At 43.1% G+C, this 27,389-nt stretch overlaps 1 protein-coding gene across 2 annotated transcripts in view; it reads right to left on the minus strand.

Moving 5' to 3' along the window:
* The window catches only part of ORC5 (origin recognition complex subunit 5), an 83,581-nt gene that overhangs the window by 42,161 nt on the left and 14,031 nt on the right, over positions 1-27,389 (minus strand). For both annotated transcript variants that reach the window (XM_034433649.3, XM_087873345.1), the window contains exons 6-13: positions 24,502-24,613; positions 19,152-19,282; positions 18,835-18,883; positions 17,615-17,705; positions 12,268-12,320; positions 11,918-12,030; positions 7,717-7,764; positions 6,500-6,610 (exon numbers count right to left, since the gene is read on the minus strand). In XM_034433649.3, coding sequence (XP_034289540.1) covers positions 6,500-6,610; positions 7,717-7,764; positions 11,918-12,030; positions 12,268-12,320; positions 17,615-17,705; positions 18,835-18,883; positions 19,152-19,282; positions 24,502-24,613 — 708 coding nt within the window. The remainder of the gene's footprint in view (positions 1-6,499; positions 6,611-7,716; positions 7,765-11,917; positions 12,031-12,267; positions 12,321-17,614; positions 17,706-18,834; positions 18,884-19,151; positions 19,283-24,501; positions 24,614-27,389) is intronic.

Consider the following 27,389-nt stretch of genomic DNA (forward strand, 5'->3'; position numbering starts at 1 on the left):
TGCCCTTAACTCTCCTTTTGTGCATCTCACAGAATTCAAATTATCCTCTGTGCCCAATTTGCAGAGAAATTATTTGAGTGGAAACTTGGTTTCAAGTATAAATATGTGCTGAATCTCCTAGTCAACAACATAATCGTAAGCGGTTTCCTTTTCCCAGCAATTACTTCGATTAATAACTAATTCATTAGGAGATAGCTAAAAGCTACCAATTGCTAACAAAAACGAACAAGCCTCGCTCTGTCACTCACAATTTTAAACTATGGAAACATATGAAACTCTTAAGTATGTTCATATGGATTTGAGCCTTAAAATTTGGTAGAGATATCGTTCAAGGATCTTTGACAAAACTGGAAACTGAGCTCCATTAAAAATAGGAGGAGAGACTGTCGTTAACCCACTTCTTTATTTCCGTGCTGAGAAATTAAAGTTTAGTGCATTTAACCTTCATCTTAGAAAGGTTGTAATGATCTAAAAGGTAAGACCAGCTAAGCATCTACCTACAAAGCAGGAGAAAAACATCGTTTTATAAAGGTTAAAATTTTTAGTGCAGAGCGAATTAAGACATAGAGAAATAAGTTTGGGAAACGCGTTTAGTATCAAGCAATTTCACCTGAAATCAGATATATGTATATATGCTACTAGAAAGGAAGTTTCCTTAACTTGCACAAAAAATGAGGTAAAATCATTTACTGCCCAACAATGAGAATATAAATTGTTACGCTGCTTCTCAGTGGTTTAGAATCTTGAAATACGACAAAGGAGGGGCCTGAATTGCAGAATTTATTAGAAAAACCTGAACATGAATCGTTTTTACGTTTAATACTTGAAAGTTAGGAGATGAAATTTACTTTAGAAGAGGACATTTATTCAGCCAAAAATAGAAAAAGCTACCAATCAAATAGAGTAATCAAGAACGGGACTCCTAAATTCCTTTATGCTTCTCTACTGGGACATGCAGCACTAACCATAAACAAAATACTATTCAAGGGAAATGTAAACTATGTGCTTGCAATAATATCAGAGCGATAAAATATTGCAGGCAAGGATGCTCGCAACGTATCTAATGTGCATTTTTAGTAGCCAAAATGTATAACAAATATAGGATTTCACATTTGTCATTATACTTACTTTTTAAAAAAAATTATTTAAAAAACAGAATTTCATTTTTAATGTATGCCAGTGCCCTCACAGTAAAAAACGACAATAAAGATGATCTTATCTTATTAAAATAGTCTATTAAAATAGTTTTAAATAAGTGCCTGGATCTTTACAAAATTAAAGCGAATGTCAGATCCTTTTTTTATACCCTCATAAGAATTAGCAAAGCATGTAAAATTGCTAATTAAATTGCCACTCAAACTAAAAAAAAAAAAAGCTTATTCAAATGAGAAATTTTACATGAAAGAAATGCAACTGAGATGTAAGGAAACCAATATTTTCAACCATATATATATAGTAACTTTCTGTTGTTATTATTATTATTCTCCCCGTTGCAATTTAATAAACACCAACTTTGCAACAAATTATGGTAAGTGTTTCTAGAATACAGAGCAAAAGCAACTTAATGCCTGGTCTGTATGTAGTTGCTACAAGGTACAGTGCATAAAACACTGGACACAGTGTTTTGCTCTGCAATTTGGCTGCAAGAAAATATTAACCTCTATAAAAACTCTTTTCAAGTACAACGTAATAGCAGAGGTTAAAAACAGTTATTATTGTAGAGTCACTCTGAGGAGCAAAAGTCTTAAGTGGCTTACCATATTCTGACTTACAACTGACCACACGCAGGAGTCAGCAACCTGTGGCTCTGGAGCCGCATGTGGCTCTTTCATCCCTCTGCTGCGGCTCCCTGTCGCCGCCACAATTTTGAGAGGAGCTTCCGGTTATGGGGAGGAAAAGCACGGCGCACCAGGAAGGGACTCTATGGCAGGGATCAGCAACCTGGACTCTGGAGCCGCATGTGGCTCTTTCACCCCTCTGCTACGGCTCCCTGTCACTCAAAATATGTGTCAAAACCGCCAATGTGACACCCACCGGCACGCGATTTATTAGCTTTTCAACCCACAGTAGGCCAACCATGGATAAATCCAAGAAAAGAAAAGTTTCAGAAGAAAACAGAACGTTTAATTCAACTACATATGCTAGTTTTGTGGCCGCTCAAGAAATAATCAGGCACGGGAAGGGTTTTGTGACACCATATCGCAAATGCATGCATAGAAGATTCACCTTACTGACTGAAATAATCTCTGTCCCCAAGCCTCAAATGATAACAATTGGGCATAACAGCCCATAACAGTATATTTCCGTAGAGATAGAAGGATAGAAATTGGCCTCTGAGAAATTCTGTGATAATCCCGTAAAAATGTCATGAATGGTAAAGGATTATAAAAGGAAATGGACTTTAAAGATGATCTAGTCTGGGGGTGTCAAACTGGCAGCCCTTGGGCTGGATGCGTGACGCCAAGGCCACGCCCACCTCAGCTCCGCAAAGGCAAAAATGTTGCAATATATCATGTGACATCAATGTGACGAGGTGAGTTTGACACACCCGTGATCTAGTCCATTCCATGACTATCCAATTTCTGCTCAAATACTTCCAGAGCAGAAGACTACTCCGGAAGTCCTAAAGATGTCCTACTATTAGGAAATTTTTCATGACATCCAATCAAAATGAACAATCTGGTAATTTATGCTTATTTGCTCCTTGCTCTATATTCTAATATAGAACAAAGTCCTAATTATCTTCTACATGGTAATCTTCCAGATAATGAACATAACAATCATCTCTCTATTTCTTTCCAAGTAAATTATTCAATCAGTTCTGGGTCCTTTTAGTGGTAGCATTGTCTTTAGCCCAGGTTTTATTTATTGTATTAGACTTTTTAAAATCCCACTTTTATTACTTTCTAAGTAACTCAAGGTGGTGAACATACATACTACTCCTTCGTCCTCCTAGTTTTCATTTTCTTTGTCTACGATCTCATGGGATACGATCACTTGCATTGAACTACACACTGTATTATGCTCAATTTCAAGTCCTTGAATGGAGTCTTGGCTTTTGAAAAAAGATTTTAATAAAGAGTCAGATCATTAAAGAAGCTGTCTAAAAGAAGCTTCAGACTAGAATTCTTTGATAAAGGTGCCATCTGCTGTATAGTCTGAAACACAGTAAAATTTAAGTTGTTCTACACAGTATTGTGACAAAGAAATAATAGCTACAGTTGTACAACACTGTTAGGATATGGTTTGAGCCTAACAAGTTGTCCAGGCAATATATGTGTTCTGCTGGTTGGTAACACAACAAAAATAACCTTAACAAACACTTTATAATGTTTTGACTACATTTGGAATATTGCATCCGGTTTGGTCACCACGATATAAAAAAGATGTGAGACTCTAGAAAAGAGTGCAGAAAAGAGCAACAAAGAATATTAGAGAACTAGAGGCTAAAACATATGAAGAATGGTTGCAGGAACTGGGTATGTCTAGTTTAATGAAAAGAAGGACTAGGGGAGACATGATAGCAGTGTCCCATTATCTCAGGGGCTGCCCCAAAGAAGAGGGGGTCAAGCTATTCTCCAAAGCACCTGAAGGCAGGAGAAGAAGCAATGGAGGGAAACTAATCAAGGAGAGAAGCAACTTAGAACTGAGAAGAAATTTCCTGACAGTTAGAACAATTAATCAGTGGAACGGCTGGCCTTCACTGGAGGCTTTTTTTAGAAGGGACTGGACAACCATTTGTCTAGAGTGGTTTAGGGCAGGAGTGTCAAACTCAATTTCATTGAGGACCACATCAGGATTGTGTTTGACCTGTGTGTGTGTGTGTGTGTGTGTGTGTGTGTGTGTGTGTGTGTGTGGCCAGGGTAGGCATGGCCAGCTCGACGTCACTCCTGTCAGGGGCACCTGTGGTGGTCAGGAGCCTGTTTTCTCTGCCAGCGAAAACAGGTTCCTGAGCTCCATTTTCGGCTGTGACAGCCTCCTGCAATCTTCTGCCAGCAAAAATGGAGCTCGGGAAGGCCATGTACGGCCCTCTTGAGCTCCGTTTTCGCTGGCAGAGGCACCGCGGGCTGGTCCTTTGCTGTTTCCAGGGTGGGCCTGCGGACCAGATCTAAGGAACCCGCGAGCTAGATCCGGCCCCCGGGCCTTGAGTTTAACACCTCTGGTTTAGGGTCTCCTGCTTGAGCAGGTGATTGGAGTAGAAGGCCTCCAAGGTCCCTTCCAACTTTGATATTCTGTTATTCTGCCTGGACTCCCAACACAACGAAGACCGTTATGATTTAGCTTTGAAAGTTTCAGAGCTGTGTCCACCTAATGAGCATCAGGCTTTTATATTTCCCTATTGTCCAAATAAAATACATGGGTTCTTCAATCAAATCAGAAGATCCCAGGAAGAAGGCAATAAAAAAACAAAAATAAATTACAAACTGGTGATTTCTAGCTGAGCATTATATGTTGATCATCGAACAAAGAAACTGAAAGAAGATTATCTTCTTCAGCTTAAAGATATCCAAACCGGTTTCTAATAAATCTCACATGTCACTTTAAATTATTCTTTAGCTCTGATAATATGAGAACTGTGGTCTTAGCTTTTTATTTATTTTTTTAACCCCAAAGTCAAACCCTGTTTCTCCAACAGACCTAAAATAATTACCGACTTGGAAACAGCCCATTGCTATTCCTTGTAATTCCAACCCTTGTTAACATAATTCCACTTTTTCAGACTCTAGGTTGATGCTCAGACCAGGCGGATCGGCAAAAGTTCAAATAAAAGGCACATTGACAAAAAAGTTGATTATGTGAGAAAGCTGAATGAGCGAACGAATTTGAAAAGGGCAGAACAAATGTATTTATCCTCAAAAGTGGTTTTATATAAATAAAAGCAAAGTAAAGCCACACTACTGTACAGAAAATTGTAGCTGTAGTGTGTATTCATATATTCATTGTTCAAGTAAGCAGGTCCAATATTCAATCCCATGAGCAGTATTAGTTTTTATTCCCCTCTATTTGCTACCATTTTCATTTGCTTTTTTATGAAGTTGCTGTAAGCCTGTTTTTATTCATGAGGGTACAGTGCCATCTAGTGCACATTCACATGATAAAAATCAAATCATTACAGAATAAGTGACACGTAGGTTTAGGAGGCAAAAAAGTAACGTGCACTTGTTAAATGAAAAATCACGAGTCCCTTGAGCGAATCATCACGTGAATCTGGCTTCCCCATCTGACTTGACTTGTGTTCTGACCTAAAGGTAAAAAGTAAAGGTTCTCCTTGCACACATGTGCTAGTCGTTCCCGACTCTAGGGGGCGCTGCTCATCTCCGTTTCAAAGCCGAAGAGCCAGCGCTGTCCGAAGACGTCTCCATGGTCATGTGGCCGGCATGACTCAACGCCAAAGGCGCACGGAACTCTGTTACCTTCCCACCAAAAGTGGTCCCTATTTTTCTACTTACATTTTTTACGTGCTTTCGAACTGCTAGGTTGGCAGAAGCTGGGACAAGGAACGGGAGCTCACCCCATTACGCAGCACTAGGGATTCGAACCGCTGAACGGCCGACCTTTCAATCGACAAGCTCAGTTTCTTAGCCACTGAGCCACCGCGTCCCATATGTTCTGATCTAGGCTTCTCCAAACCACAAAGCAGACTCCTTGTCCCAACAAAACCCCTTGTTATTAAGTTACGGTGAATTCCTCTCATTCACATCCAACGAAGTCTTTCAAGGGTGAATTTAAAGTCACAGACCACATCTGGCTTGGAGAGCTGCCAGGCTGATATCTTCAAAACGCAACACTGTACTTGGCAACGAGTCTTTAAGAGTCACGAACCAATTAAGCGAACTAATTGTCTCTTGCAAACTCCACTCCCCTTTCACTCCTCTTTCTTCCCTCTGGGAGGGGCCACTCACCGTCCACTGGGCCTTTACTCCCGAGTCGACCCTTGTTCCTTAACTGTTCCCTTCTCCTGGGCATGCGCATGCGCACATCGGGAACAGGCTCCAGCTGTTCTTCAGCCCCACTTATCTCCAACTCCAAAGGTAGCTGATAACTGTCGGACGGCCCTGGCCCCATCTCTGCCTCCGATGCAGAGCCCTCATCAGAGCCTTCCCCAGACTCCAGGACTGGCCCATGTTCCTCCCCAACCTCCTCAGTGTCCAAGTCTGCCACCAGCTCCGCTGGCAGGCCACAACAACTTGTCAGAAGGTCACAAAAGAGGATCACATGACCTCCCGGGACACTGAAACCGTCATAAATACGAACCACTTGCCAAGCATCCAAATGTTGATTATGGGGATGCTACAATGGTTGTGTAAAAAACAGTCATACATCAGTTTTTTCAGTGAAGTTGCAACTCTGAATGGTCACTAAATAAACTGTTGTTAAGTCGAGGAATACCTGTCATTGTAACACCAGCAGTAATCCGTTTGTGATTATTTCGTAAAATAAGAAAGAGAGGTCTGAAATTTGTGTCAAGCTTGAAACACACGACAACCGTTTCACTCACCTGGGAAAATATATTTGCAGTTGGAGGAATTCGGCTGTCGACGATGCTGTAGAGGATGGCTAGCAATCTGTCCAATGGGAAGGGCTTTGGTCCCAGAAGATGGTTGCTGGTCTGTTGTGGGTTTTTTTCAGAACAAAAAAAGAATTGTTAACATGCTTGGAATCTCGCAGAATGAATCTTGTTTAACTTTACGACTCCAGTTGCCAAAACCCAAATGTGCAGGTAGTCCTCAATTTATGACTGTCCTCAACTGAGCGCGAAATTGATGTAGCTAAGTGAGAAATTTGTTTGGTAAGAAGATATCTGTAACTACTGGACTGATTTAACTGGCAAAGACTTGGAATTTGTTTAAAGTCTATGAGACTGTTTTTTCTACTATAAAGTAAGCTTTTGATAAACCTGGAGAGAAGTGAAAGGAACTGAAAGAGTGTACACTTTTTACTCTAAGATACATAATACATATTCAAGAATTGACTATATCTTAGTTTCTAAAGACTTGTTGAATAATGTGGATAAGACAGATGTGGGAATTTTTAAGGATTCTGATCATGCAGAAGTTACGATGGAAATAGATTTTAATTTTGAGAAAAAAGGAAGTTGTTGGAGATACGATGAAAAACTGTATAAAAATGAGGAGGATAAAAAATGGATATTTAAAAAATGGGAAGAATGTTGGAGATTGAATGATAATGGAGAGGTTAAATTTTAAAGTAAGCTTTTGATAAACCAGTTTGCACATCTCTTATTCATTGCTCCCAGCAACGTTTCCTTGTGCATTTACTTTGCTGGTTGGTAACACAACAACAATATCCTTAACAGTGAGAAATTTGTCAAGTGCCCCATTTTACGGCTTTTTGTTGCCACATTTAAGGCAATCACTGTGGTTGTTAAATTAGTAACATGGTTGTTAAGCAAATCTGATTTGCCCGTGGACTTTGCTTGTCAGAAGGTCGCAAAAGCAGGTCACGTGACTCTGCAACCATCATAAATGAGCCAGTTGCCAAGCGTCTGAATTTTGATCACGTGACTGTGGGGATGCTGCAACCGTGTTAAGTGTGAAAAACGGTCGTAAGTCGCTTTTTTCAGTGCCGTTGTAACTTTGAACGGTCACTAAACGAACTGTTGTAAGTCAAGGACTGCCTGTACCTTAAACAATTCAGCATATATATGAAACAAAATGCTTTACATGGATCAGAAACACAAAGCTAAATAAATACCTTTTCATGTTTCTTCTGAAAGTTTACCTTCCTGATTTTTCCATGATGCTGCAAGTGAAAAGAAGAAATTCATTATTAGGCAGACAGTTTGCAGAAGTGGCATCAAACTGGAAGATGGTGGAGAATCAGGGTATTTCTGCATGCATATTTTAACTATAATTCATTTTATTTTTACTTCAATAACTATTTAGGTAACAATAACAAAGCAATAGAGCTTCCAGCCTACTATCAACCTACAGCCATTCCGGTCAACAACCTTTCCAAGTTAGGGACGGCGCTGAACTAATGGTGGTTAGGATCAGTCCTCAGAGTTCTGGCTGCCCCATGATTGTGATCTGGGTTGCTTAGCAACTTGACTACATTTGTGACCTGCAATCGCATGACTGCCATTTGAGTCAATGGGCAAACCAGCAGATTAGGTCAAAAGTTATTGTGAGGTAAGTCTCCTCCCATCCAATTTATTTTTAAGCCGTTCAATCCTAATGACTTATCTGGCCTTCACTTATATTTATTTCATCGATACTAAAACCTAGTCCCTTGCTCTTACATCCTCAGTTAGTTTGAACTTCTCTGGGCTTTTGGGTGGCAGATTCCATCCTCTTCTCTATCCAGAATGTGGACAGAGAGGACTGTTGGTTTGAAAGAGGGGTCAAGGAGACCCTCTACGTCAAAATTGAACAGGGGAAGAATATGACACCACCTATTTCCTGTTTACAACACAATCCTTTCAGCAATGGCAAGGGGATTCCACAACCATTTGCACTCTGACACAGGTGATCCTTTGGGCACAGATAAACTTCCAAGGGGCCTGAAGAGCTCCCAAGGAGAGAGAGCTAAGTCCAGGTGACCGCAAAGAAATAGGATGCTTCCTATGAGAATTAATCCTTCTATAGCCCCCACCATCCTGCCAGAAGTGATGAAGCTTCTTGGATGAGAAGGGAAATTGCCGTCTTCTTCTTCTCCTCCTCCTCCTGCATCTCCTCCCCCTCTTCCTCCTCCTCTTCTTCCCCTTTCTCTTCCTTTTTCTTCCTCTCCTTCTCCTCCTCCCTCTCCTTCCCCTTTCTCTTCCTCTTCCCTTTTCCTCTCCTTCTCCTTCTCCTCCTGCACTTCCTCCCTCCTCCTTTTCTTTTTCTCCTCCTCCTTTCTCGTCCTCTCCTCATCTTCTTTCTCCTCCTCTTCCTCCCCCTCTTCTTCTTCTTCCCCTTTCTCTTCCTCTTCCCTTTTCTTCCTCTCCTTCTTCTCCTCCCTTTTCTTCTTCTTCCCCTTTCTCTTCCTCTCCTTCTCCTCCTGCACCTCCTCCTCCCTCTTCTTTTTCTCTTCTTCTCCTTTCTCTTCCTCTCCTTCTCCTCCTGCACCTCCTCCTCCCTCCTTTTTTTTCTCCTCTTCCTCTTCTTCCCCTTTCTCTTCCTCTCCTTCTCCTCCTGCACCTCCTCCCTCCTTCTTTTTCTCTTCTCCTTTCTCTTCCTCTCCTTCTCCTCCTCTCTCCTCCTTTTTCTCCTCTTCCTCCCCTTTCTATTCCTCTCCTTCTCCTCCTGCACCTCCTCCTCCCTCCTCTTCTTTTTCTCCTCTTCTTCTCCTTTCTCTTCCTCTCCTTCTCCTCCTGCACCTCCTCCTCCCTCCTCCTCCTTTTTTTTCTCCTCTTCCTCCTCTTCTTCTTCCCCTTTCTCTTCCTCTCCTTCTCCTCCTGCACCTCCTCCTCCCTCCTCTTCTTCTCTTCTTCTCCTTTCTCTTCCTCTCCTTCTCCTCCTGCACCTCCTCCCTCCTTTTTTTTCTCCTCTTCCTCCTCTTCTTCCCCTTTCTCTTCCTCTCCTTCTCCTCCTGCACCTCCTCCCTCCTTCTTTTTCTCCTCTTCTTCTCCTTTCTCTTCCTCTCCTTCTCCTCCTGCACCTCCTCCTCCCTCCTCCTCCTTTTCTTTTTCTCCTCTTCCTCTTCTTCCCCTTTCTCTTCCTCTCCTTCTCCTCCTGCACCTCCTCCTCCCTCCTCTTTTTCTCCTCTTCTTCTCCTTTCTCTTCCTCTCCTTCTCCTCCTGCACCTCCTCCTCCCTCCTCCTCCTTTTCTTTTTCTCCTCTTCCTCCTTCTTCCCCTTTCTCTTCCTCTCCTTCTCCTCCTGCACCTCCTCCTCCCTCTTCTTTTTCTCCTCTTCTTCTCCTTTCTCTTCCTCTCCTTCTCCTCCTGCACCTCCTCCTCCCTCCGCCTCCTTTTCTTTTTCTCCTCTTCCTCCTCCTCTTCTTCCCCTTTCTCTTCCTCTCCTTCTCCTCCTGCACCTCCGCCTCCCTCCTCCCTCCTCCTTCTTTTCTTTTTCTCCTCGTCCTCTTCTTCAAAAAAGAGTTCAGTTGGCTTTCGACAAAGCACCTTCGAGATCACTATGACCTGGATGACTGAGAATCTCCACAGACCGCTGGAGTGGAGAAATTTAAAGAGATATTTCAAGTGTCAGAGTGCCCTAAACCATTCAGGCAGGGCATTTTTGACTCGTTGGAATTTTGGCAATTTTGACTCGTTAATGTAAAAAGGAAAGGGCGGAAATAATTGCAAGGATTTAAATAGCAAAAAGCTTGCAATAAGTCTGAAATGCGAGAGCTAGGAACGGACTACAAGACAGCTACGTTTGGAATATCACTTTCTTTAAAGCACTTCCAGACTGCAGTCATTAAGCAAAACACCCGCAGTCATGACTGTAGCTTCCAACCCATTGATTTTGCTCGTTGGAAACTGGCTAGGAAGGTGGTGACACGTGGGGATCACAAGACCAGGGTGCCTCAACCAGGATAAATTTGCAACAGTTGCCGAGAAACCAAATTGAAATCACCTGACTGCAGAGAAGCTGCAATGGTTATAAGTGCGAAGGCCAGTCATACATCCCTTCTTTCAGCACCGTTGACAAATGGCCATTAAGTGAGGACTACTTGTAAGTTTGTAGCTTTGGCAAAGAAGATCAGAAATGGCTTCTTTATCTTTTTTTTTTTTTCTTTCTTGTCCTAACTGCATTGCTTTTTGCATTTTCCCCGTTTTCCTTTAATTTTTCCTTTAGATGAGGGGCGTCAAACTCAAGGATCAGGGGTTGGATCTGGCCTGCGAGGTGCTTAGATCTGGCCCACAGTGCCTCTGCCAGCAAAAACGGAGCTCAGAGGAGCCACGTGCGGCCCTCTTATTTATTAATAATAATAATAATAATAATTTTATTTCTATACCGCCCTTCTCCCGAAGGACTCAGGGCGGTGTACAGCCTATTTAAAAACACAAGACAAAACAGCAGTTAAAAATTAAAATGATTAAATAGATTTGGCTCAATTTAAAACCCCAGAAATTTAAAATACCCCAATTTAAAATTATTATGTTGACAGGCCAGCCTGGCGGAACAACAGGGTCTTCAGTGCGCAGCGAAACACCCGGAGGTCGGAGATCTTATGTATTTCCGGGGGCAGTTCATTCCACAGGGCTAGGGCTCCCACAGAAAAGGCCCTCCCCCTGGGTGTCGCCAGCTGACATTTATTGTTTATTTATTTATCGGTTCGATTTATATGCCGCCCTTTTCCAGAGACTCAGGGCGGCTTACAATGCGTTAAGTAATAGCCTTCATACTTTTGTATATACTTGCTTAGTAGGGCTTTTGCCCTCCCCCCCAAGCGGTGTTCTATTTTATACAAAGTCAGCTTATTGCCCCCACAAACCGGGTCCTCATTTTACCTACCTCGGAAGGATGGAAGGCCGAGTCAACCTTGAGCCTGGTGAGATTCGAACTCGCAGTAATTGCAGGCAGCTGGTGTTACTTAACAGTGCTTTAGTCTGCTGCGCTACCAAGGCTCTTAGGCCCCGTTTTCAGCCGTGACGGCCTCCTGCAGCCCTCTGCCAGCAAAAACAGAGCTCCATTTTCACTGGCAGAGGGCTGCAGGATGCCGACACGGCCAAAAACAGAGCTCAGGAGCCTGTTTTCGTTGGCAGAGCACTCGGGCCACGACAGGCGCCCCCAACATGAGTGATGTCAAGCTGGACACGCCCACCCCGGCCAGGCCCACCCCAACCCCCCTGAGGTCAAACACAACCCTGATGTGGCCCTCAATGAAATCGAGTTTGACACCCCTGCTTTAGATACGTTCATGTTTATCCGTGTAAAAAATCTTCCATAAAAGCTATTTAAATTTTTTATTTTTAATTTGAATCTGCGACATCTTAATGACAAAAAATAACAAACCTAAATTACCTTAACGAAGAATCTTTTATCTGTCCTGGCAGGATTGTAAGAGGCTAGATAAGCTGCTATTAGAAGAAACTTGGAATAATAAGGCAGTTCTACATGAGCATGAGCTGAAAGTCCTAAGGGGGGAAAAAAAAAACCGGTAAAACAAAGAAATATTGAATCTGACAATTTAAAAGCTCATGTTTAAAAAAAAAAATCAACTTAAAGGTTCTTGCCCACCGTTTTAAGATTTTTTAAAAATTTGTTTTTTGGAGGGGCAGGGTTTTTTTTTTTTTTGAAGCTGCTGGTATATTTATAAATGCTTTCTGATTTGTTCTACATTCTTAAGGCCAAACTATTGTTGCTACACGTACCTTTTATTTGTCCAGGTTCTCCATTATCTTGCTGTAATCGTTCCCACTGGGAGCTAAAAAGACAAGGTAGCCGTTTAAAAGCCCTGTGTTTGTTGTGGCTAAAAAACAAAAGGTTTTTTTTTTTAAACCTCCTTTTTAAGAGAATACATTTGGGATTCTTTGGGATTAAAGGAGTAAAGCAGTTAAGTTGTTTAGCAGTGCATCTACAGCAAGAACAATACAAGATTATTTCACTGGATAGGCAGCTTGACAACTAGAGACAAAACCAGGTGTTCTTTGAAACATTTTGTAAGAATGTTCCTTCATGAAGGCTGAGATGCTATTGTCCTAGGTATAATACAGGAAATTTCATCCAAACATACAGCTGCCTTCCCACTATCTCAAAATATACATGCTCAGCAGGGAATCAGAAACAGTTTTTGCTAAGTAATTGTGCAAATTATATAAATACTAGACATGAAACAATAAGCTTTCCCTTCTTTCGAAGAAAAAAAAAAAAACAAGACCAAATGAAATTCATCAGCCATTCTTGGTCTATTTCAGCAACTAAATTGAGATCAATGTTTATTATTTAACATTACATGTGATACTTCCTTACTGTATACTTTCATCATACGGTAAATGCATTTATATCAGATGTTAATTAAAGGTTGAAACGTGTTACTGATTATAAAAGGAAGAATGAGATAAAGTATATTTGCTACCATTTCCAACATTAAGAAAACTCAACATTAAGAAAACTAAGATCATGGCATCCGGCCCTCTCAATTCCTGGTGAATAGATGGGAAAGAAATGGAGATAGTGAGAGATTTTATTTTCCTGGGCTCCAAGATCACCGCAGATGGGGACTGCAGCAAAGAAATTAAAGCCTTGGTAGTACAGTGGTTTAATGCACCCTGTTATTAACACAGCTGCCTGCAATTTCTGCAGGTTCGAATCTTACCAGGCTCAAGGTTGACTCAGCCTTCCATCCTTTCTAAGGTAGGTTAAATGAGGACCCAGTTTGTGGGGGCAATAAGCTGACTTGTATAAATATACAAAAGTATGAAGGCTATTGCTTAATGCATTGTAAGCCGCCCTGAGTCTCCGGAGAAGGGCGGCATATAAATCAATTTTTTTTTAAAAAAAAACGCTTGCTCCTAGGGAGAAAAGCTATGGCAAAGTTAGACAGCATACTAAAAAGCAGAGACATCACCTTGCCAACAAAAGTGCATATAGTCAAGGCTACGGTTTTCCCAGTTGCAATGGATGGCTGTGAAAGTTGGACCATAAGGAAGGCTGAGGGCCAAAGAATGGAGGCCTTTGAACTCTGGTGCTGGAGAAGACTCCTGCGAGTCCCTTGGACTGCAAGGCGATCCAACCGGTCAGTCCTAGAGGAGATCAACCCTGACTGCTCTTTAGAAGGCCAGATCCTGGAGATGAAACTCAAATACTTTGGTCACCTAATGAGAAGGAAGGACTCCCTGGAGAAGAGCCTAATGCTGGGAACGATTGAAGGCAAAAGAAGACGACAGAGAATGAGGTGGCTGGATGGAGTCACTGAATCAGTCGGCGTGAGCTTAAATGGACTCCAGAGGATGGTAGAGGACAGGAAGGCCTGGAGGAACGTTGTCCATGGGGTCACAATGGGTCGGACACGACTTCGCAACTAACAACAACAACCCATTTTCCTGTGGAAAACCAAAAACTTAAAGAAAAGTAACGCCAAAGGTGCTTTTCCAAAAGGCAACTAGACTTTCTTGGGTTTTTTTCTTTGAAAACGTTTCACTTCTCATCCAAGAAGCTTCTTCAGCTCTAACTTCAGTGGATTCGTCAATGATCTTCTTGGATGAGAAGTAAAATGTTTTCAAAGGTGCTTTTTTTTTCAGGAGGCAACTGGACTTCTTTATTTTTCTTTTCGCTTCTCATCCAAGAAGCTTCTTCAGCTCTGACAGGATAGTGGGGGAATTTTCCTTTTTCAAAGGGAAAAAAAACGAAGGAAGTCCAGTCGTCTTTTGGAAAAAGCACCTGGGGGACAACCATGACCTGGATGATTGTGAAGCGTTATCATAAGATTTAAGGAAAGTACTTATGAATTATTCTTTTTTGTTAGAAGTGTATACTATCAAGTGCAATGATAATTATGTCAAAGTGAAGTGTTTTTTTTTTTAACTCAGTGAAGTTTCAATGGCAGGGTATGTTCTGTCCCCGTCTCACACACGCACACAAACAGATAGCCAGGGGTTAAATAAAACTGGCAGACAACAAATTCTTTCGATAAGAGGATTGGCAGCAACCCAGTAGCTGCTTGCCAAGAACTTTACTCATAGAGGGAGGGGGTGTTCCTCCGGCAGATAAACCCAAACAAGATACACACAGTTCAAGAATTGTCAAGTCCAGTCCGTATTAAATCCAAGGCAGATAACGTTGTTTCAAAGATACAATGTGACTCGCTAATAGTTTAGTTTCGTCCGTCACAGAGTCTGAATGGCCACCTCACCCCCTTTTATCCCGTGTGGGGTGTGGTCCAGTGACTCAGCTTAATCTCTGGCACGCCTCCTTTTCTGCTGCGTGCGCTTGTCTCTCCGACGCTGGCGTGGATCCAGCCAAGACTTATCTCCGTCACTGTCCGACTGCGAGGAGATACCTGGCTCCTGGCCAATCTCTTCTCCTTCGGGAGACACCTGAGGCATTGCCAGAGAGGAGGGTCCTGGAGAGGGAGGCCTGGCCAACTCCTCTCCTTCATGTTCGGAGCCTTCTCCCTCGGATAACACAGGCTCAGGTAACGGAGCCACAACAGGGTAATGGTCTATACCAGTGTGCATCAGAGGTGGTGCATCCCATTGCCTTGCAAGTCCAATGGGATGTGCATGCACAAACAACATGGCGGCAACGGCAACAGCTTTTCCCATGACCTTCGGTACGTTTCAGTGGCCTACGGCCAACCGCCGCAGTCACAAAGCGGCTCTCAAAGAGGCGGTGCCTGGGAGGCTTCTTTGCCAGCCGCTTTCCAGCAGCAGCGGCTGGCTGGGGGCCGCCGAAAACTCCGGTCAGCTTGCCTTCCAGACTCTGGACCAGCCACCATGAAAGGTAAGCAGCCCGAACAAAGAGGCGGTGGTGGGGGAGAAAGTGGGGCTTGGGCTGGGGCCACTAAAGGAGGGGAAACAGGGGCGACTGGCGAAGGGAGAGCAGGGGGAGATAGATGGAAATTCCCAAAATTTTTCTATCTTTTCCTATGGGCGTGGCTAGGTGGGGGGTATCATGTGACTGAGTGGGTGTGGGTGACATCAAGTTGGCCACGCCCACTCAGTCACATGTCCTCCCCTAGCCACGCCCGCCCGAACCAGTAGCGAAAATTTGTGAAACCCATTACTGGTTTGCATGTCGGCTAAGGAATTCTGGGAGTCAAAATCCACACGTTAATGTCACCAAGGTTGAAAAACATTGGTCTATGCATATAATTACTGCATAACCGTCTTCAAATGGAAATTAGAAACATCATGCCTTACAGAGACACTCTTAGGCAAACTGGCAGGAGAGTTGTAACCTTTTGAAACAAACCACCCACAACCCCGTTTTTGCCTTCCCTTGTCTTTGAGAGGTCAAACCGGAGAGGTAGCATATCGTGTTTTAAAAAGGAAGCACCTCTCATTCCTCTTCAGCTATCAGGGCTGAATTTCTCCTCGGGGACCCTTTTTAATCTGACGTCGCTAAATTATGACCTTACGTTTTATATGTTTTTAATTGCATGGCAATGGCGATTTGTTTCCACGCTTGCAGTCACCAGAAAACAAGCTTCATTTAAAGGGAATATTGGCCTTTCATTTCTCTTACAATCATGCGGTCTTTTTTCTCTCTCTCTATAACAGGGGTGTCAAACTCAAGGCCCGGGGACCGGATCTAGTTGGTGGGGGTGCTTAGATCTGGCCCGCAGAGCCACCCTGGAAACAGTGAAGGACCGGCCCATGGTGCCTCTGCTAGTGAAAACGGAGCTCGGGAGGGCCCATGCAGCCCCCGGGTTTCATTTTTGGCTGCGATGGCCTCCTGCAACCCTCTGCCAGCGAAAACGGAGCTCGGGAGCAGCATGTGTAATTCTCCCGAACCGTTTTCGTTGACAGAGGGTTGCAGGAGGCCGTCGCAGCCAAAAACGGAGCTCGGGAGCCCATTTTCACTGGCAGAGCTCTTGGGCCACCACAGGTGCCCGACACGAGTGACGTTCAGGTGGCCATGCCCAAGCTGGCCACGCCCCCCCCCCAAGGTCAAACACAACCCTGATGCGGCCCTCAATGAAATCGAATTTGACACCTTTTCTCTAGAGGGTCTGAATAACACTGTAGGTATGGAACTGGAGGAGATTTTCAGTCTCTCTTTAGCATCGTATTACCTGTCAGACTTCGATGCTATCTCAAAATAAATGAATTTCCAAACTGCCAATCTTTAAGGAAATCTTCTCTTTATTCGAGCACAGCAACCGGATCATGACTCATGCGGACAAGACTGACCTTTTGCCCCCCAATCCCTCCCTTTCCGATCCTCAATTCTCTGCTTCTCATTGGCTATCTTCCAAGTCACTCTCCTGACTTCTTGTCTCGTCATTTCACAGGAATGTTCACCCCCCTCTTCATTTCCACGGAGACTGAGCTTCAAAGGGATTTAGCAGGCAAAAGTCCAGGGCTTATCTCCCTTTCTATGTCAGCGCTGAAACGCTGACATTACCTTTCATAAGAAAAGATATCGATAACGCACATCGGTACCAATGATACCGATGGTACCCCATAATGAGAAAATGGCACCTTCTCAATGAGTTGGTCTGTTCTCCAAAGCACCTGAGGGCAGGACAAGAAGCAATGGATGGAAATTTATAAAGGGGAAATCCAATCTAGAACTAAGGAGAAATTTCCTAACAGTGAGAACAATTAGCCAGTGGAACAGCTTGCCTCCAGAAGTTGTGGGTGCTCTAACACTAGAGGCTTTTAAGAAGAGATTGGAGAATCATTTGTCTGGAATGGTATATCGTCTCCTGAGTAGCGGGTTGGACTAGATGACCTCCAAGATCCCTCCCAATTGTTGTTCTGTATCTAATTCACCTGTACTTCCTCAGCATTTTGCCCTTATCTGCAACTGCTTTTAATAGCAAATGCATACAAGAACTCTTCCACACTTCATGTCTTCCATATCACTTGAATAACTGCATATTTTTCATTAGTAAAAAAAAAAAAAAAAAAAAAAAAAAAAAACTCTTACCCATTTTAAGCAGAGTTTAAACAGGGACGATCATAATGATTGGGGAAAAAAAACCTTTCATGTTTGATAGTTCAAAGTTGCTGTAAAAAAAATAATAAAGGGAAGGAAGAGAGAAGCCATTACCTTGATATTTCTCGAAGATAAACCGTTTGCATAGCTTTCTTCAAATGGGATTCAATATTTTTCCACAGTCGGCGTGTGTCGCGTTCATTCGCTGTAGCCACGGAAAGACAATTTAATCAGGGTGGATCCCTGAAGAGCATCCAGCTATATAACAATCATTGGCAACTTTATTCAAGCTCAGTGTATTAGCCACTGCGCCCCTCTATTTTTTTTATTAAAAAGTTTTATCAAATATTACAGCAATTTTTCTCCCCATCCCTCCTCCCCCCTCCCCCCTCTCCCTCCAACCCCCCTCCCCCCACCCCGGACTTCCCAGAGCAAATACAGGGTATAACATTTAACAAACATAAACTAAAATATGCTAATTTTCTGTAAACTCTTAATTCCCTCTTGCTCTTTAACTCCCCTTTCCACTAACAAAACATAATTCAAAAAGAAATAGCTGGTTTCATTCATAAGCTATTTGAAGCTTTTTAGTCCGATATTCGTTTTGAATATAGTCAATCCATCTTCTCCATTCCGATATATATCTTTCATTTGAATGGTCCTTCAAATACGCTGAAATGTTAGCCATCTCTGCTAAATTCACTACTTTTAATGTCCATTCTTCAATGGACCTCTATTCTGCGTCCCACTATTTTAATAGTACAGGGTCATAATTAAGATCTGGAACCTGAATGGTAGCAGCCTATTTCCCAGAGGCCTTCTACTTCCTACATGTTGGATAGGTAAAAAAATCATTTCAGTCTAGTTTGACTCTAGGTGACTACAGGGAGATTTCCATGGAGTTTTATTTCCAAAAATATGGAAATTGCATGCCACTACTTCATCCTGAGTTATTTCCCACATAGCTTAGTGCTCTGTAATTTCTTGTGTCGTTTTTGTCTCCTGTTGAACTAGCATATGTGTACTGATTTTTTTTTTCTTTCTTTTTATGACCCTACAATCCCTTTTATCAGGATAGGGGCAGGGCGACTGAATGGAGCTGAGCGTTTACTGGCCGGATGCCCTTCCTGATGCCTATGCGGAGTTCACAGCAGATATTTTCTCTTTGAGTCCTGATAGAGAAACATCTGCCGCTGCCAGGGATTGAACTCTCAACTTTCTGACTGGGAGGCGATCGTCTTCACCTCTAGGCCACTGCGCTGTTCAGAATATGAATATATGACAAGGCAAAATTCATTTGTATAAAAGCATTCATATGAAAGTAAAATACTCACCCTCTCCTTGGACCACAGGCTCACAATATTTAGAAAAATTAAGTGCAGCCTGTAAGATAAAGAGTGCAAGATTTATTTAGTATCATTTCGAATTTAAAGGCCCACTATGTATTCTAAATGGCCTGTGATTGATATGTATATATGTGTGTGTGTATGTGTGTGTGTGTGTGTGTGTGTGTGTGTGTGTGTGTGTGTATATATATGAGAGCCGGCATCAGAATTTCATTTTTTAAGGTGTGCCAGTGTGTTCACAGAAAAAAAGTGACAATAAAGGTTATCTTATCTTTATTATGAAGAACACCAAAGAGATACCTCACCAGATGTTGGAGCTCCTTCAAGTCCCTGCAGACTGGATAAAAGACTCCAAGAAGAATATTGATATATGCAGCATAAAAATCAAATGAATATTCTGGAGGATGATCATGGGACAGAATCTTCTGCAGATGTCCTATATGAATAAAACAACAACAACAACAAAAGCATGATTTTCCACTAAGGCTCATAAGAGTGACTTATTGCATTGTTTTCAGTGCTAAAATTCAGGAGACATCGCACAGAATAACATTTTTATGTAGGACTAAGAAACCTTTTCTAGTTCTCTAGCTAATCAAGTAATATCCTAAGCCGGGGTCAGCAACCCACGGCTCTGGAGCCGCATGTGGCTCTTTCATTCCTCTGCTGCAACCCCCTATCGCCAGTCGGCTCCACAATTGATAGGGCTTTCGGTTAGGACAGGTAGAGGAAAAAGGATGTCGCGCTAGGAGGAGGCTCTATGGTGGGGGAACCGGACTTCCAATCGGCAGAGAAAAAAGGACGCCGTACTAGGAGGAAACTCTATGGTGGGGGAACTCGACTTCCAGTTGGCTCCAGAATTGAATGAGGGGCTTCCGGTTAGGACCTTTGTGGCTCTTTGAGTGTTTAAGGTTGCCGACCCCTATCCTAAGCCAATGACAGGCAGTCCAAGTCTTCTTCATTAAAATCATCCTATCGTGTTTTCAATTTCCTTACAGATACAATTCTCTTTGAAGAAAACATTCACCAGTTTCTTCTTTCCTATCAGATACCCAGAATGACCAAAGCACTTTCCTAAGCCTTAAGCAATGAAATTACCTTTTTTTCAACTCAGGTAAACATTTTATTAATATGTCCCTTAGGGTCCTTGTTTATTCATAGGATTATTAACTGCCAGGCATGTTAACATTATTTGTTGATTATCTCACATTTGCATTTTACAGTACGTGTTTATGTTTTTCTCAGTACATCATTATAAGTCTAGGCCAGGGGTCCTCAAACTACGGCCCGTGGGCCAGATATGGCCCGTTGAAGCCATTAATCTAGCCCGCACGGGACCACGAGGCTGCCCCATCTACATTGCCCCCACCCACCTTCTGGAGGCCAAAAACGGGCCCGTTTTTTTTTTTTTAAATTTTTATTTATATGCCGCCCTTCTCTGGAGACTCAGGGCGGCTTACAATGTGCTAAGCAATAGCCTTCATCCTTTTGTATCTTTATACAAAGTCAGCTTATTGCCCCCACAACTGGGTCCTCAATTTACCTACCTTAGAAAGGATGGAAGGCTGAGTCAACCTTGAGCCTTGGCGAGATTCGAACCTGCAGTAATTGCAGGCAGCTGGTCTTAATAACAGGGTGCTTTAAACCACTGTACTACCAAGGCTCTTGGCCACCGCTTTTGGGTGGCAGAGTGGTTCTGGAGGCTGGGAAGGTCAAAAACAGGCCCGTTTTTGGGTTCTCCGGCCTCCAGAGAGAGGGAGAGGGAGAAAGGGGAGAGAGAGAGGGAGGGAGAGACACACACAGACACACACGTACCTCACACACACCCAAAAGCAGCACATCCCTTCACTAACCTGATTTCTACCTCCAGGAGCATCACAAATTAAAGTTTAATTTGTGCGTATTGTTTAATGGACTGCTAAATTGGCCATGCCCACCCAGTCACATGACCACCTAGCCACACCCACTCAGCCAGTCCGGCCCCCACCCCAACAGTCTGAGGGACCGTGTATTGGCCCCCTGTTTAAGCAGTTTGAGGACCCCTGGTTTAGGCTATAGGTCAGGGACTACATGCATATTGCATATTTGAGATGTTTAAAGTGAAATTAAATCGGCAAACTACAACGAGTTCACGGTGAAATAGCTTTAGAATCTTCAAACTAGCAACAAAACAGAGCTACTGTTTTTATTATTAGAAACACACACACACACACCCAATTATAATGGTATATTTAAGACATTGTCATTGGAGGCTAAAGAAAATTTAGTATTACATGCAAGAAGAAAGCTGAAGTCATCATGATCTCGATATCGGGGATATAGTGACTGAACCCTTGTCATGGGCGGATCATTCCCTCCTTCGCCTTGACCTTCGAACCGCTACACCCCGACCAGTACGCTCCCATAGAGAGGGGTTCCTCAGGGTGCCGTCGGCCAAACAATGGCGACTGGCGGCCCTCAGGGGGAGAGCCTTCTCTGTGGGGGCACCCGCCATCTGGAACGAGCTCCCCCCGGAGATATGGAGGATCCCGGACCTGCGCACTTTCCCCCGTGCCATCAAAACATTTCTTTTCCAGCAGGCCGGCCTGGCCTAACCTCTCTTTTAAACTTTTTTAAAATTTTTAAAATTTTAAAATTTTAAATTTGTCTTATGAATTGGGGTGTTTTAAATTTCGTTTTTCGGGCCAATTATTTAATTGTAATTTAATGGTTTTTTAACATTTGTATTATATGTATTTTATTTGGCTGTTCACCGCCCTGAGTCCTTCGGGAGTAGGGCGGTATACAAATTTAAATAATAATAATAATAATAATAATAATAATAATAATAATAATAATAATAATAATAATCAGGCCTTTCTATTAACCATCATTCAGTTCCTCAATAACTGAGAAAGGAATCACATCAGCTGAGGGGAGAACAATTTCAGTTCCCTTCTTTCTAAGCTGTGTCTGATGTGGTTACAAATTAAAAACAACTTTTAATATTAAAAACTAAGGCACGTCTTCCCCCGTCTCTCACAAATGCTTTTTTCCCTTTTGTGTTATGTGTTTTGTTACCTTAAGCTTCAACATCAGAAATTGACTTATTATATATCTTGCGAAGGCCCTGTAGACTTTTGGAATGAATGAAAATGCTTAAAAAATAATAATCTTCCCCTCTTTTCATTGACGAAGATTATCAAAATCTAAACAGGAAGAAACTTCCTTACTTTTTTTTTTTTAATCGTGAGAACTGTCCATAGGAAAGGACTCGTACTTTAAGAAATGAATATATAAAATAAATTATAGAAAACGATTCTACAGTCGTAAGAAATTAAGTCTGTGCTTAATTAATTATCTGAACGAAAGTCTGTTAATAAATGAAATATAGATCATACAAAAATGAACTCGGGCAAAACGTATGACTAATTCATAAAACCGCTCAGGGGGAAAAAGGAACATTAATATGGAAGAAATCAAAGGATATTAACGGAATTGAAGAATATTGAGTGAGACAAGTTGACAATTGCCATGGCTTTGGTGCTGACTAGTCATGCATACCCATATCTATCCAGACCCTGGGATAATTCAAACAAACAGACCATAAAGGTAGTCCTTGATTTACCACCACAATTGAGACCCAAATTTCTGTTGCTAAGTGAGACAGTTGTTAAGTGAACCTTGTCCCATTTTCAAAAGCTTTCTTGACACATTTGTTAAGTCAATCTGGCTTCCCTGTTGACTTTGCTTGTCAGAAGGTGGCTCTAAAAGAGGACTCGTCGTAACTCTGCTGGAGAAGCTTCTTGGATAAGAAGCGAAAGGTCTTCAAAGAAAACCAGTGTTGTGACCTAGGCTTCCCAAAAGCACGAAGCCGATTCCTCGTCCGGATAAAACCCCTTTTATTTAGTTTAAAGGGAATTCCTCTCCACCAAAGTCCCGGCCAACTGTCTTTCAAGAGATTCCGCAACTACAGACCTTTATCAGGCTTGGAGAGCTGCCAAGCCGATATCTTCCAAATGCCACTGTGGAGCAGACAATACTTGGCAAGAAGTCAGGAACAGATCTTCACTCTAAATTGTCTCCTGCAAACTCCCCCCCCCCTTTTGCTCCTCTTTATTCCCTCTGGGAGGGGCCATTCACCGTCCACCTGTGGCTTTACTCCTGAGTTGACCCTCCTTGTTCCTTAGCTGTTCCCTTCTCCTGGCAGCTCTGAGCACGGGCACACTGTGAACAGGCTTCAGCTGTTCTTCTGACCCACTGATGTCCGACTCCGAAGGCAGCTGACAACTGTCAGATGGCCCTGGCCCCCTCTCTGCCTCCGGTGCAGAGCACTCATCAGAGCTGTTCTGTCCCCCTGCCACGAGTGGCCTTGCAGAGGCTCAAATAGCCCGGCTGTCAACTTGCGAAGCTTTCAAGTTGCCATGAGCAGGAGGGAGGGAGAACTGAAGTGAATTCCATACATTCTTTCTGACCGCAATCAGAAGGAGGGTGTTAGGTTTCACAGCCAGCCAAAGTGGTTAATTGGAGAATGTGATTTATGACATGGCCAGAGAGGAGGGGAGAGACAGGGACATAGGGGAACGTAAATCTACGTAGGATCAGTCCTAACTGCATCCGAGTATTGCCGGAATGTTGCTCCTAATAAATGAATATATTTCCTTTGAAGTTTGGATCATGGCTCATGAATTGATTAGGGCATCTTTCGGAAAGTTGACACCGCCAGTAACAAACGCAGACTAGATAGACTGAAGCTGGCCCTTTAATAAATAGTTCTCTTCCAAAGCGTTTATCAGTCCAATAGTTACCGGGCAATGTTCCAAAGGTCTTGGCAGACGGCCAGCAGGCTACTGCAGGAATGCAGACTCTTGTCAAAAAATTCCAGACTAACAGTTGTAAATCCACTACATCCAAAACGTCAACTAATTGTTCACCACGCCTTTCCAGCCCAGTCACACCCCTTTTATACTTTGTAGGGTGTGGCCCTACATCTCCTGACCACACCTCTTGGGACGTGGCAATAGCTGTTCTCTACGATGTCTCCTACGTCTCTCTCTTGCATCCAATAAGGGCTCCCCCTCCTCGTTACCGGCCTCTGTTTCCTCCTCAATTTGACTGGGGTCCAGAGGCACGTCATCAACTGTCAGTTCTTGCTGACTCACCAATGAAGGCGGCCCCTCCGGCACATAGCTCGTGACAGCTTCCTCCTTCTCCATATCATCCTCCGACTCAGCATGTGAAGATAAATCAGCCTCCGGGGCCGGGGTCACAACAAGAGCCTTCCGCAGACTCCAGGACTGGCCCTCCCCAATCTCCTCATTGTCTGAGTCTGGCCCCAGCTCCGCTGGCGGGCCATAAAAACCAGAAAGTGCAGTTGCCTCTTGAAAAAGCACATTTGGGACAACCGTGACCTGGATGACCAAGACTCTCCATAGAAACTGACTTTCCTGATAGGAAGCTGGAAGGGATGGTTGCAAATCGTATGTTTTGTGGGACACTGTAATAGTCAGAATAGTCGTTTTGTGGCGAAGGTTGTTGAGAGCGTGGTGGCACGACAACTTCCCCGGCACCTGGATGAAGCTATCTATCTAGACCCGTACCAGTCGGGCTTCAGGCAGGGGTACAGCACAGAAACGGCATTGGTCGCGTATGTATGCCGATTTATTTTGTCCTTACCTATGCTGTAATCTGGAAAATATAATGGCAGCGGCTCAAGGCATCCTGTGTTTGGACGAAGAAGTTCCCACACAATTTCACTAAGGAAAACCACAGTCACGTTCTTCTCTGTCTGTAAGTGAGCGATGTTAAAGGAGAGAGAATTAAAAATAACCCAGTAGCTATGTTTTTAATCAGAGAAGACTTCAGGTTTGGCAAAAACAAAAAGCGGAAAGAAATTAATCCGATTCAGCATTTTACTTAAAAGTTATTTGCATAGTGAGAAGCCCTTAAATAGCTTAATCAAGCTGCTAACACATTTAGATTTTTTTTAAAAAAAAAAAATAGATTTCAGGATTCTTTTACTGCACTATGACATTTATGATTCTCCAAGGTAGATATTTTAATTATTAGGGAGGATAAATTGATTGCGTTCGGGGAAAAAATAATACTTAAATGACATTTATGTTTCCCAAAGATATATATCTTAATTATTAGGGTGGATAAATTGATTGCGTTTGAAAAAATAATACTTAAATCATTAAAACTGATACGGGCTCAAATCAGCCATGCTATTTTATTTCCAATCTGCTTTCCCCTTATGTGATAATGTGCCTTTTATTCATCTCTAGTATGCTTTTAGGGGACGCGGTGGCTCAGTGGCTAAAACGCTGAGCTTGTCGATCGAAAGGTCGGCAGTTCAGCAGTTCGAATCCCTAGTGTTGCGTAACGGGGTGAGTTCCCGTTACTTGTCCCAGCTTCTGCCAACCTAGCAGTTCAAAAGCACATAAAAAAATGCAAGTAGAAAAATAGGGACCACCTTTGGTGGGAAGCATTTTGTGCGCCTTTGGCATTGAATCATGCCGGCCACATGACCATGGAGACATCTTCGGACAGTGCTGGCTCTTCGGCTTTGAACCTAGAGTCGGGAATGATTAGCACATATGTGCGAATAAATTTACTTTTTATTAAATTTATTAAATTTAATTTAATAAATTATTTATTTATTAAATTAAATTTATTAAATTAAATTTAATAAATAAATTATGAAACTCAAAATAAAAGAATAACAAAGTTGGAAGGGACCTTAGAGGTCTTCTAGTCCAACCCTCTGCACAAGCAGGAGATCCTATACCTGTGATGGCGAATCTATGGTATGCGTCCACAGGTGGCAGCATAGCCATATTGGTGGGCACACGAGCTCGCGCAGCAGCTGATATTCAGGTTTTCTGAGACCACCAGAAGTAAGGAAACAGGCTGTTTCCTAACTCCGGAGGGCCTTGGGGGTGTGGAGGGTGGGGATGGCCCGTTTTTTGCTGTCCCCAGGCTCCAGAGCCTTTCTAGGAGTCTGGGGAGGGCGAAAACGATCTTCTCCACGCCCCTCTGGAGGCTGGAAACGGCCCATTTGCCAACTTCCGGTGGGACCAGAAGTTGGCAAATGGGCCGTTTCCGGCCTCCGGAGGGCCTCCGGGGGGTGGGGAAGGTCGTTTCCACCCTCCCCAGACTCCTAGAAAGGCTCTGGAGCCTGGTGAGAGAGAAAAACGGGCCTACCGGACCATCGCGTGCCGGTAGGGGTAGGGGTAGGGGTTGGGGTGGGGTGGGGTTGCGGGGGGTCGCGCGTGCATGCACGGGTGGGGTGCATAGAATTATGGGTGTGGGCATGTTCGTGCGCGAACCTCCCCCCCCCTCTTCCTGGCACGCGATGGCAAATAGGTTAACCATCACTGCTCTATACCATTCATGTCAAATTGCTATCCAATTTGTTCTTAAAACTCTCCAGTGTTGGAGCATCCACAACTTCTGGAGGCAAGTCGTTCCACTGATTATATACAGATGGGGGGGAGGGAAAGAGAAAGAGAAAGAGAGAGAGAGAGAGAGAGGGAGAGAAGGAGGGAGGGAGATGATATATATTACTACATATAATATATATAGATAATAGAGTTAATATGTATAATATATCTGTTATAATATATCAGATATAATCTGATATAGATGGGCAGCTATAGAAATTTAGGAAATAAATTAATAAATGTTGGAGCGACTTATTTTTTCACATTTATGAGCCCCTACCACTGGAAAGAGCTTGGAATCATGCAATATGCCTCTCTGATCCATTTGAACGGCTGCAAATGCCGTTAATCCAAAGCAAACACTTTTCTCCCCGCGCTCAAAAGTATCACGTTTATTACATCAGATTATTTGCAAGGGAAACACATGGATGTGTCCAAGGGACCCAGCTGTCATCCTCGACTTCGGTTTGCTACAAAGATTAATGCACATCTTCAAAACCCAAATCAGCACATTTTAACCAGGTTCTCGAATGCCATTTACCAGCAAGCGTAGGAAGGGCTTCCCAAATTAGCATTTCTGTGCTATGGCTTATGGTAGATTTACAGTTTTAATTCCAGGAAAAAAGAAAAAAACGAAACACGATATTGAAGCAAACACAAAACAAACATTTTCTTGCCTTTAAAACTACTGTATTTATCGGAGTATAAGACGCACCGGACTATAAGACGCACCTACCTTTTTTGGTGAGGAAAACAAGAAAAAGAAATCTGCCTCTGCCTCCCAGCAATTTTGCCTCTTTGCAGCAAACAGCAACAGCCTGCTTTACTTTCATTTTTGTTTTCAGCATAGCTTGATTAGCACAAGGAAAAAAAAAATCTGCTCCAGCAATTTACTTCCTTGCAGCAAGCAGCAGAGGCCCCAGCAAAACAGCTGAGAGCAAAACAGCTGAGAGTCGGGAGGCCGATCCAATCAACTTGTGCTAATTAGGCTGTGCTGAAGCTGAAACGAGCTGTTTCTTCTGGCTGCTTGCTGCAAGGAGGTAAACTGCTGGGAGGCAGAGACCAAAGAGTGGGGGCCAGTGGGTGGGCGGGGCTACATTCTGTGTATAAGACGCGCCT

Source organism: Pantherophis guttatus, chromosome 7 (assembly GCF_059756535.1).
Source record: "Pantherophis guttatus breed Tessera chromosome 7, ASM5975653v1, whole genome shotgun sequence".
Classification (NCBI taxonomy): Eukaryota; Metazoa; Chordata; class Lepidosauria; order Squamata; family Colubridae; genus Pantherophis; species Pantherophis guttatus.